Source organism: Otolemur garnettii, unplaced genomic scaffold (assembly GCF_000181295.1).
Source record: "Otolemur garnettii isolate 467f Iridium unplaced genomic scaffold, OtoGar3 scaffold00128, whole genome shotgun sequence".
Lineage (NCBI taxonomy): Eukaryota > Metazoa > Chordata > Mammalia > Primates > Galagidae > Otolemur > Otolemur garnettii.
The window spans coordinates 3,767,726-3,778,932 of NW_003852523.1; the positions used below are offsets into that span (position 1 = coordinate 3,767,726).

Consider the following 11,207-nt stretch of genomic DNA (forward strand, 5'->3'; position numbering starts at 1 on the left):
CCGGCAGAGGGCGCTCAGCCCCGCCGATTCCCGCGCCCCGCGGGGTCCCCCAGCCTGGCGGACCGATGGCGGGCGAGCTGCGCCGCCTCCTGAGGCTGCACCGCACCGAGATCGCTGTGGCTGTGGACAGCGCCTTCCCGCTGCTGCACTCGCTGGCCGACCATGACGTGGTCCCCGAGGACAAGTTCCAGGTGGAGCCCGCACCCATGCCTCCTGGCCCTCCACTCGGTCTCCCCACGAGAAGCGGTGTGACCCTGAAGCGAGTTCCAGGGGGCCCCCACTCCAGACCCCCCAACCTTAACCCGGACCCCTAAGGAGCTAGGGGATGATCCCTGAGGACCATCACCCCGAGCCAAGGGGATGGTCTCCAGGAGGAGCCCCAGGTGGACCCCCACCCCCTTCACCCCTAACATGCCTACACTACCCCTCCCACCCCTACCCACAAGCCTTCGGAGAGGATGGACACAGAGGCACCCCGGTCCCCTGCAGCCTCTCTGGGTAGCTCCACCCTCTGGTAGGATGGTGGAGGCTGGGTGGCAGGACACTGTGGCAGGACCTCCCATGCCTGCTCTGGCTGCAGGAGACCCTGCGCCTGATGGAGAAGGAGGGCTGCCCCCAGGCCGTCCACGCCCTCCTCTCCTGGCTCCTCACCCAGGACTCTGCTGCCATTCTGGAATTCTGGAGAGTCCTCTTCAAGGACTACAACCTAGAGAAATATGGCCGGCTGAAGCCCATCCTGGACAGCTTCCCCAAAGGTGGGGGAGCAGGAGCTGCTGAAGACTGGGGGCTAGCAGGGATCCCTGGGTGATCCCCCAGTGCCATCTTGGATTCTGAGAGCCAGAGGTCCAGAGCCTCACCTGCCTTGCCCTGCCGGTGTCCAGCTCTGGGGCCCACCCCTAGGAAAGGGCCTTGAGGGTGGGACCTGCTCCCTTAATCTGCAGATGTGGACCTCAGCCAGCCCCGGAAGGGGAGGAAGCCCCCTGCCAGCCCCAAGGCCTCAGTGCTGCCTCCCAGACCCCCCACCAAGAGGAAGGCCCCAGAAGAGCCTCGGGCTATCCCACCAGTGGCCCTGATCCCAAGAGGCACCTCCAGCCCAGGTACCCACTGGGAGGAGCCAGTTAGGGTCACTGGTCTTCCCTGAGTATCCAACATCCCCACACACTCAGGCTCCCACCCACCTAGGCATGGACTGTCTGGGGCTGTAGAGGCCCCTCTGGAGACTTACACACACACACACACACACACACACACACCCCATAGGGGCCCCTGCATCCCCTCAAGTCCTTTCTGCCCCAAAGGCTAAGCTCCCAGAGTCTGGGAAGTAGGTGGGAGGGAGGGAGTTGCTTCTCACCAATGAGAAAAATCAGAGCCCAGGAAAGTGAAGGAACCCCCTGGGGTCATGGAGAGCCCCTCCTGGTGCCTGCCCATCCCCCTGGCCTCCAGCACTTGCCCCCACTACCAGAGGGGGGATAGGCTGCCTCCAGCTTCCCCCTTCAGGCTCTCAATCAAAACTCAAGCCCCCCAAGAAGTTGGAGAGCAACACAGAACCTCAGCGCCTCCCACTGGGGAATGGTGAGTGGGGTACCCCCTGCCTTGTGGGTGAAGGGTCATGGGTCAGAGGAGTGCCTGCCCTGGGAGTTGGGCTGCCCTGGCCTGGTGGCTCATCCCAACAGCCCCAACTGCACAGCCGAAAAAGGATGGCATCTCTGTACAAGAGTGATCTTGCCAGTTCCCCACACCCTACCCACTGCCCACCCAGGATCTGCACCTCCTCTCAGGCATCCCTCTGCCCATCCATGTGTCCCCACCCTGCATGACCAGCCAAGACACTGCTTCCTCCTTAGTCCCTCAGCTGGACACAGCCTGGACTCTGTCCTCTCTCCCTTCCCAGGACCCTGGTCATTCCTACCCACTGTGTCAGCTGTGTGGACACTAACACCCTCTACATACACACAGCACATATGTGCACATGTGTGGCCCTGCCTCTGTACTTACCTGTGGGCCATCTGTACCTGGCAGGCTGCCTCCCCCACCCCCAGCCTGCCCTAGCTGGAGGGAAAGGACTCAGCAGCCTAGGCATCCCCATGGGTGATCTCAATGATGGATGGCCACCGTCCATTTCCCAGGGATTCAGACCATGTCAGCTTCGGTCCAGAGAGCTGTGGCTGTGTCCTCTGGAGATGTGCCAGGGGCCCGAGGGGCTGTGGAGGGGATCCTCATCCAACAGGTGTTTGAGTCAGGTAAAGGCTTTGTGGGAACAAGAGGGCTGTCAGGGCCCTAGGCCCCAGGATGGAAGGAGGACCCTACCCCAGCATCTCTACATGGGGTTCTGCTGGCTTTGGAGTGGAGGGATGGACACTGGGGCATCCCCTGAGAGGGGCCTTCTGCAAAGCCTGTGGTCCAGGTCCACATCCCAGCATGGGATGCCCAGCACGTCCAGATCCCTCTGTCTGTGTGGGTGGGTCACAGGTCATCCCTGGAGTGCTGCCTGTGCTGCTTGTGTTGCTTGGACTCACTGGCGCTGGCACTGTGCACCAGGATGGCCTGCAGCATCTGCCCACCAACTTCCCTCCCACCTCCCCAGCACCACCTCCCTGCAGGTGCCTCCAGTGATGAGGGATCAAAGTCCCCAGGAGCCAACTGCTGACCGAATGCAGGCACCCCGTGCCATCTGATAGGGCACTGCAGGGCCTGCTGGCAGCTGACTCCCACCCCCTTGCCACTGTGTCATCTGTTCCTCAGTCCCAACCGTGGTGTTGCCCCTGTGCTGGATGCTGGCTGGGGACGCTACAGACAGCCAGGGCCAGCCTAAAAGCTGATGAGGGCCTGCATCTCATCCCATCGGGGATGGTCCCAAGTCTCCTGTGTTAATTTCCTGGGACTCTTTATGAGAAACTGGCATAGACTGGGTGACTTATAACAACAGAAATTCCAAAATAGGTGTTGGCAAGGCTGGCTCCCTCAAGGGGCTCCTGGTAGCTGCTGGCAACTTGTTCCTTGGCTTGTGGCCACACTGCCCAGTGTCTGCCTCTGGCCTCACATGGCTTCTGCCTGCGGGTTCTCTCTTCTTGTAAGGATAGCAGTCACCCTAAAGTCACTGGCTTTAGGGTCCAATGTGACCTCCTAGCTAATTACACCTACACAGACATTATTTTCACATAAGTTCACATTCTGAGGTTCTGGGTGGATGTGAATTTGAGGGGACGATGTTTACCCCCAGTACAATGCCCCAGCTTCCTGCACATAGCTTCCTGGCCCCAGACCTGAGGGTGAGTGGGGTAGGGACAGCCAGAGGTGGGGCACTGAGTGTCCGTGAGGGACAGAGCTGGGCCCAGTGCCATCTCCTCTCAGGGGCCTCCAAGAAATGCATCCAGGTTGGTGGGGAGTTTTACGCGCCTGGCAAGTTTGAAGAGCCAGGTGCTGGGAAGAACAAGGCCCGCAGCAGCGGCAGCCTGAAGGCCCTGGTCCGAGCCAAGGGAGCCCAGGGCGCTGTCCCTGTAAGCACTGCCTGACTGCCCCGGGAGGCTGGGTTTTCCCTTCCCCCAAGTAACAACAAAATTGCTCCTAGCCAGGAGCTCTCCTGGGGCCTGAGGGCACCCAACACCAGTAGCCACATGGGCCCCTCCCTGACCAGGCTGCCCCCACACTGGTGACTCTCTTTCCTATAGGGTAGAGGTGACCCAAGGGTAAGCCAGCAGGGCAGGGTCCCCGCCCCTCCGGCCCTCTCCAGTGAGCCCCAGCTACACCAGGTAATCCCCAGACCACAGAAGGACCCCCCCACCCCAGAACAGTCCCATGGATTGGGTCCTTCTGTGGCCTTTGCCCTTGTCCTGGCATTCCAGTAGTTGGAGGACAAAGGGCTCCGTTCTTACTCATGGGATGGGGGGACACTTTTTTTCTTCTCTTTTTTCTTCAATAGAAAGTATTTTTTTTTTTTGGCCAAGGCTGGGTTTGAACCCACCACCTCTGGCATATGGGGCTGGCGCCTTACTCCTTTGAGCCACAGGCACCGCCCAATAGACTATATTTTTTATCTGATAATACAGATAAATAAGTCAGAGAAAGTGAGGCTCCCGCCAGGCTCAGGGTCAAAGTTGTGCCAAGCATTACCTCCTAAGGGAGCTGGGGTGGATGCCCTGCCGTGAGCCAGGAACGTGAGGGCCATGAGGATGGGTGAGCCTGACCTCTGTTCCCTGGAAGTGGTGCGGCGACAGGCTGCTGTTGTCATGAGATCTCAGCGGCTCCATGCCAGGGACACTCAGGATTGGACAGGGCCAGTCCTGCCCTGGAGGAGCAATGGGCTGCTGGGGGTCTGGGTGATTGTTACAAATGTGGTCACTGCTGTGCAGGCCATCCCAGTCAGGGGGACTTCCAAGGAGGTGGCACGCAGGACTCCTGAGGGTACCTGGAGTACTACCCAGGCAAAGGCACAAAGAGGGGATTAGGCTCTATGGGCGATAGGATGGGGCCAGACTCCCTATCCCACTGTGTGTGTGCACAGACTTGGGGGCCTGAAGCACAGCAGCCCACACTAGACTGAGCTTTTTGAAGGCCATTCTTCCCTGAGGAACGATCCCGGAAGGTGTGATGTGGGGATCACAGTCTTAGTCATGGCTGAGGCCTCTGGAGGACCTAAGCGCAGGCAGTCAGGCATTCGGGCACTGGCTGGGAGCAGGGCAGGAACTTAGGGGTCCAGGGCCTAGTGATGCTACTGTCAGACCTTTCGGGAAGGAGGTGGCCCTCAGGAGTCTGCAAGGATGTCTCTTGCCTGCACCAGAAGAATGAGGATGAATGTGCTGTGTGCCGAGACGGCGGGGAGCTCATCTGTTGTGACGGCTGCCCTCGGGCCTTCCACCTTGCCTGCTTGTCCCCACCGCTCCAGGAGATCCCTAGGTGAGCCTAACCGTGGCACTTCTGCCATGGCATCCTATCACCCCACCCCACCCACCGTTCGTGGCCACCTCTACCGCTGAGCCTGAATCAGAAGCCACCCTGAAGTCTCTCTGATCCACAGATGGGGCACTGAGGCCCAGCAGGAGAAGGGTTTGGTGTGGGTCACTGGGCTGTGTGGTAGGGCCTGGGGTTCCCCCACCTGCCATCAGCCTCCCTACCTAGCCACTCTGGCTACCTGCCTGGCCAGCAGGGCCCCTGAGGATGGGACAGCAGAACAGAGGTCTAAGGCAAAGAAGCCACCCTGTCCTCATTTACCCCAGGTTCCCAGCACAAATTCCCATAGGTGGCCATCCCTCCCCTAAGCCCTTCCCAGAACCCTGCTCCTAGATGGGTCTAGGGGCTGATAGGTGTCTATCCACCAACATGTGAGGCCCCCTCTGGTGCCTGTCCCTGGTCCCCGCAGAGCCCAGCAGCTTGTGGGGGAAGAGCCCTAGGTGGGGTCCAGAGAGCCAGGGTCAGGCCTGGGCTGTGCCCCTGTTCCCTGCATGACCGTGGCGGGGTCCTACCCTGCTCAGATGTTCCATCCCTGAGTAAGTAGGTCACTGCCCACTCCTAAAGATGACTTCCTACATACCATCCTCTCCCCTCCTGCCTCTCTGTTTCCCATTCTGCCTGGCTCCACTCCTCTTGTGAAAACGTGGGTGGGCCTAAGATACAGACATTCCAGCTCAGGGAGGCCTGAGGTGCAGCCTGCAGTGGGCCAGTGGGTGCAGGGAATTCTTGGGGCTCATTAGAGAACCTCTCACAGGGGACACCAATGGCACTGGTTAGGGTCCCCTAGGATACATATCCCATGTCCTGGGCTCTCCCTTCACTGTGTCAGGGCCTTGGTTTCTCCGTCCTTTGGGCTCCCTGCCTGTGGGTTTGGGTGCCCGTCATACCCTCTGCCCTGTCCTGCATGCCTCTGATGGTCACTGGGAGCAGTGGGACCTGGAGGTGTTGCAGCTGTCTCCAGGGAGGAGTCCAGCAGGGCCTGCCCCATGCAGAGGAGCCCCAGCCTCTAAGACTGCCTGTGGATACCCCGGTATGCCCTGACCCACCCTGGCCCAGCCACTGTCCTGTCCCTCTGCCACCCAGATTCCTATGCCCATGCCCAAGCCTGATCAACTCTGCTCTCTGCAGCAGAGCCACCGTAAGAGCTCCTGCTGGCCTGGGAAGATGCCCTTACGTGGTCAGTCTCTTACTGCCTGACTGACTGATCGCTAATAATATTCTCCAAAATATTTTAAGCTTTCTGTAACAGCAGAAATGTGAGGGATACTATTCATAGTGTTGTACACACCCGGCATTGCCTCTGATGCCTCCCCCCACAGCAGATGGGGAAGGATGAAGGCCCTGCAGGGGCAGCAGGACTGGACACAGCCCCAGGCCTGGCTGGCCCCTGTGGGATTCTTTCCACGACACCCCCCACCCTGCTGCCTTTAGTTCCAGGGTCACTGATCCCCAGGGGGTGATGGGCAGGTCCCCTGTGTTCCCTCTGAGTGCTCATCTTCTGGTTCCAGGTGCCCCTGGGGCTAAGGCCAGCAGAAGAGGAGGCGCCGGGCCTGCCCAGGGAGCCTGCAGCCAGTGCTGACACTGCTCTCCCCTACAAACACTTGCTAGCCCCACCATCAGTCCCCCCGCCCATGCTGGAGTCCTCGGCCCTGCGCCCTCTGCTGTGTGCGGGCCCTGAGGGGCAGCAGGTGAGTAGGAAACTGGGGGTTAGGGGTGCTGTCTTCAAGGGGCTCAGACCTGCTGGGCAGGTGCACCAACCTAAAACAGGAGAGGTGGGGAGGGCTTCTGGGAGGACCCTGCTGGGGCTAGGGGCAGGGAGGGGACTCCCAGAGGGCTTTCAGCAGCAGCTACATTCTCTCACCATTCTGGAAACCCCCAGCTCAGCTCTGGACTCTGGGCACCGCCACCGGCCTCCCCCTAACAGGGGCAGGGGTGGGGATGGCATGTCCTCAAGAGACTCACTACCCCCAAAGCTTTCTCCCCCAGCCCCTTCCCTCTCCTCTGGAGGTCCAGGCCCACTTGGAGGGAGCGAGTGCGGTCCGGACAGCTGGTTTCTGTGGGTCGCCCCTGCCTCCCCGGACGCACCGTCCCACCAGCGCCTCGGTCCAGCCCGTGGGTGCTTCGAGCGGCGGGGCGCGGGTTCGGTAACGCTGTCGCGCACTCCAGGTCTCCCCGCGCTGTCCTCCCCGCAGGGCCCGGCTCCCGCGCGGTGCGGCGTGTGCGGGGACGGTGCGGACGCGCTGCGGTGCGCTCACTGCGCCGCTGCCTTCCACTGGCGCTGCCACTTCCCGGCGGGCGCCGGCCGACCCGGGTGAGTGAGGGGCCGGGCGGCTGAGAGGGAGCGGGCAGGGTGGCTGGCGCGCGCCTTCCTACTCGCCTGGGGTCCCTCGCGCAGGACCGCCCTGCTCTGCAAATCCTGTTCCGGAGACTCAACTACGGTTCCGGGAGAGGGCGCTCCCGCCCCGACCGCCGCCAGCTCTGCCCCTGGGCCGACCAAGGTCAGTGCCGGCGACCCTCGCGGGGCGGGACCAGCAGGCTGAAGGCCCCGGCACGTCTCGGGGAAACCCAGGCTGCGGCTGGGCGGGCGGGCTTGCGCCGTAGCCAGGGCTCATCGCTTTTATACAATATTTTCCTTTTTACCTGACTCCTTTCTGGCAACTTAAATCTGTTTTAAAAGGAAACTCACCCTATGTCATAGTAATTATGAAATTTCTGGTGGGGTGCAGGCTGTCTCACCTCTGAGGAGGGCCTGAGAGCCTCCAGCCCCTGGATGGGGTTTCTTGGGCGCTGGGTGCAGGGGCTGTAATCCGGGGACTGGGGTGAGGGCAGGCGAGAGCAGAGCCCCGAGACCACTGCTAACATGTCGCAAATAACTGCACCCCAAAGCCGCCCTAGGGCCAGAACCCTCCGCCCCTCTTTGCAACTGAGGGATCGTCACTGCCCCCACACCCGGGGCTCACTGTGCAGAAGCCTGAAGTGGATAAGGGCCTCCTGCCCCTCCTGACCACCTCCCTACCACCTCAAGAATCTCTAGGGCCCCAGGGGGGTGGCAGTAAGTCCCCCACGCTCCTAGGTGCATACTGTGTGGGGGGACAGACCCCCAGTGTGCGAGCTGTGGCCAGGTACCCAGACAAGCCTTGACCAAGCCCTACCTAGGGGGCTGGTGTGGAACCCTGGCATGACCCACCCCTGCCACAGTCACAGTCCCCTCCCTCCTAGAAGCCTCTCCTCATTCCACCCATCTGCATGGGGAATTTTAGAGTAAAAGGGTCCAGCCTCCTTTGTCATTTCCCCCTCTCCCAGCCTCCCCCTTTCCCCAGGGATAGTGGATGTGACCCCCCCCACCCTGTCCTGAGTAGATGTCCCTCACACCCTCAAAGTGTCCTAAAGGTAGCACCAGCTTCCATATCCAGACCTCAGGGACAGCCCCCCTCAGCCTTCTAGGGCTACACAGTCTTGCAGGGCCTGTGATTAGCAGACCCAGCCTATGGAGCAGCTGAGATGTGGCTGTTTTGAGCTACAAAGTGGCAATTTCATGTGGTTCCCTGTAATATGGTCTTCTCTCCCTCCTAGCCTAGACACTGGGAGTGTCCAGGGCCTCCCTTCCTGCCCAGGCCCCTCATCCTGGGGCACACTTTGGCCCTAGAGAAGTTTGTTGGATGGGGAATGGCCAACCTCAGACCAGGCACCTTCCTCTCTGGGCTCTGGTTTTCATCCTGGCAGGGCCCCTTCTCACTGGTTCCCTGAAGGCCACATGCCATGGGGCCAGTTCCTGGAGTTGGCAGGGCCTTGGGCAGACAGCCCCAGACGCACTGAGGCCCACCTGGCCTGTGCCCGCAGCTTCTGCAGGGGGCTGGTGTTAGAATTCTGTTTTCAGTGGGGGAGTGTCCCCAAACTGCCCCCCTGCCCTGTGGCTCTGTGGGGGTCCTGCTTGAATGTCCCCAGCAGGGTTGTAGGAATGGGGTTGACCACTTCCCTCTCCCGGTTTCTAGGATAATTCTGCTGGTCATGAGCCCATCCTGCACAGGGAGGACCTGGAGTCCCTCCTCAGCGAGGTGAGTCACCCCTGCCAAAGCCCACCCGCAGCCCCTCCACTCCCCACCTCAGCTCCACGTGGCTGCCCCTCCCACTGTGAGCCCCGGCCTGTGTGCTAGGAGGCAGGTGCAGACCCTCAGCAGCAGCCTGGGGCCCCAGCATCCGCTTCCTGGAAAGGTGGGTGGGTGTGGGCAGGTGAGTCTCAGAACCTGTCCCTGGAGCATCTCACCCCAACTCAGGCCTCTGCACCCTGAGATGAACATGAAGGGTGATGGGAAAAAGATGAAGCTTTAGGGACTCCATCTCCTTTGGACAGGAGGACAGACTCCTCCAGGTTTCCCAGACTGTAGGTGGCCAACGCTAGTCCTCCTTAGTGTCTGGAGTGGCACCTTGCCCTGTGTGGTGGCCTTACATGGCACATCCCAGCAGTGCAGGTGTCTATGGAGACCCCAGAGAGGGAGAGGGGACCTAGTGCTGGAAAAGGGTGTCGTGGCAGGCACAGGATAGAGGTGGATGAATGAGGGGCAGATTCACAAGCCCCTGCGGGGCAGGTGACCTCATACTACTGAAATCTTGGGCCCGGAACCTCCTCCATCCCAGTGAGCAGTGAGCATCTGCGCCCTGCACAGAAGGGTCTGGGCCAACCCCCCTCTCTCTGAAGAAGACACCTGAGGAGACAGGGCAGCCTGGCTGCGCCCTGGGCTTAGCAGATGCTGTTAGGGGACACTGGTCAGAGTCCTTCCTGCCTGGCATATCTGGACACTGGGCCCAAGTTTCCCCAGCTTTGAATTAGAGGGTCAGATTGGATGGTGTCCTCACGTTACCATCTATGGCCATGGGTGGAGGTGGGCCTACCTGTGTCCCTGCAGTGCCAAGACTCCCTGTGCTGTCCACTTTGTCCGCAGCACTCCTTTGACGGCATCCTGCAGTGGGCCATCCAGAGCATGTCCCGCCCACTGGCTGAGGCACCCCCCTTCCTCTCCTGAAGGAGGACAGCCAAAAGAGACTGAGAGGACACCCTCTCAGTGTCCTGGGCTGATTAGGACCAGCACCCTAATCGGGTGCTGGGCCGATTAGGACCAGAAAGGACTGAAAATTCCAAGTGGTGTTAGTGCTTGTGTGCACTACCCCTGCCTCTGTGAGGGTGCCACTGCTGCCTGGCACACCAGGCAGTCATGTGCTCTGAAATAAAAGTCACTTCTGTGAGGTGGTGGGATGCTCTGCAGTGGGGTGTGTTTGTTTTGGGGAGTCTATACCCTGGTGCCTGAAGAGTAGGCAAAGCTGGCTAGGCAGGAACTCACCACACAGGGAGGAGAAATGCCTGAGTACTCACTGCACTTAGGGGAGGAGAGCTTCCCGCCGCCCTGGGGCGGAGGTCCCGTCCTTCCCAGGGCCTCTGAGGTCTCAGTTTGCCTGGCTGCGCCCACCCACAGCTTTAGCCCCCTCTGGGCACACCCAGTTCCCCAGATGGCCAAGCTCAGCTCTGTCCCATGGCCTCTGCACAGGCTGGCCCCTCTCCTGGGAACTCCCTTCTCTTGGTGCTTCATGAGTCTGGCTTCTCATCATTGAGATCTCAGCTCCAATGTCACGTCTGTATTAATTCATTCACTCATTCATTCAACAAGCCTTTATTGCACATCTTCTGTATGCTCAGCATTTTTCCAGCTTTAGGAGGTGCCAGAGGGACACTCCTTGGAAGGGACAGATTTCATAAACATGACCTCAGGGCGGGTAACTGCAAGAAACAAGGCAGGGCCAGAACAGGGCTGGGTGTGTGGGATTGCCAGGGACCTCCTTAGAGGATAGGAGCAGGGGGTGGGTCTGAGCAAGTGTGAAGGCCAGAGAGCCGTGGAGGCTGGCATGCACGTCTGCAGGGCAGGTGCAAGGTCATGGGGCTAGAGTGCCACGCCACAGGGGGTGGGGGTGGTGGGAGTGATGGGACAGTGCTTCACCTATTTCATTTGGCCAGATCATGGCTGGGACATGGATGTCCTTCCCAGGTGTCCTGTCTTCTGAGAACAGCAGCCCCACGGAGCTGGCCAGTATGTGGAAGCAGACAGCAGGGTGATCACACCTCCCTGCCCTCGGGGACTCTGGGGCAGAATGCCAGATTAGGGTCAGAGGCTCAGGGAAGGGGCGGTGCTGCTGGTCTCATCATTCGTAGGCAGTGTTAGGACACACGGTTCCTTCCTTGAGACCAAGACCAGAGCTTCTTCCCCACCTTC

The 11,207-nt window shown here is 60.4% G+C and overlaps 1 protein-coding gene across 1 annotated transcript; it reads left to right on the plus strand.

Moving 5' to 3' along the window:
* The first annotated feature begins 65 nt into the window (after positions 1-65).
* AIRE (autoimmune regulator) lies at positions 66-9,968 on the plus strand. The gene is made up of 14 exons (XM_003798130.1): positions 66-191; positions 581-755; positions 942-1,097; positions 1,498-1,572; positions 2,127-2,240; positions 3,352-3,497; positions 3,669-3,749; positions 4,778-4,893; positions 5,878-5,977; positions 6,456-6,635; positions 7,140-7,258; positions 7,343-7,445; positions 8,940-9,002; positions 9,888-9,968. Exons 1-14 carry the CDS (start codon positions 66-68, stop codon positions 9,966-9,968), a joined length of 1,635 nt encoding a protein of 544 aa, XP_003798178.1.
* Positions 9,969-11,207: the final 1,239 nt, after the last annotated feature.

What these genes read in the sequence shown, in the direction of transcription:
- AIRE (XM_003798130.1), top strand. Translation starts at nt 66, where the DNA reads ATGGCGGGCGAGCTGCGCCGCCTCCTGAGGCTGCACCGCACCGAGATC. An exon ending in TCCCCGAGGACAAGTTCCAG is followed by an intron (nt 192 to 580) that starts GTGGAGCCCGCA and finishes CTCTGGCTGCAG; the next exon opens with GAGACCCTGCGCCTGATGGA. An exon ending in GAGCCCAGGGCGCTGTCCCT is followed by an intron (nt 3,498 to 3,668) that starts GTAAGCACTGCC and finishes TCTTTCCTATAG; the next exon opens with GGTAGAGGTGACCCAAGGGT.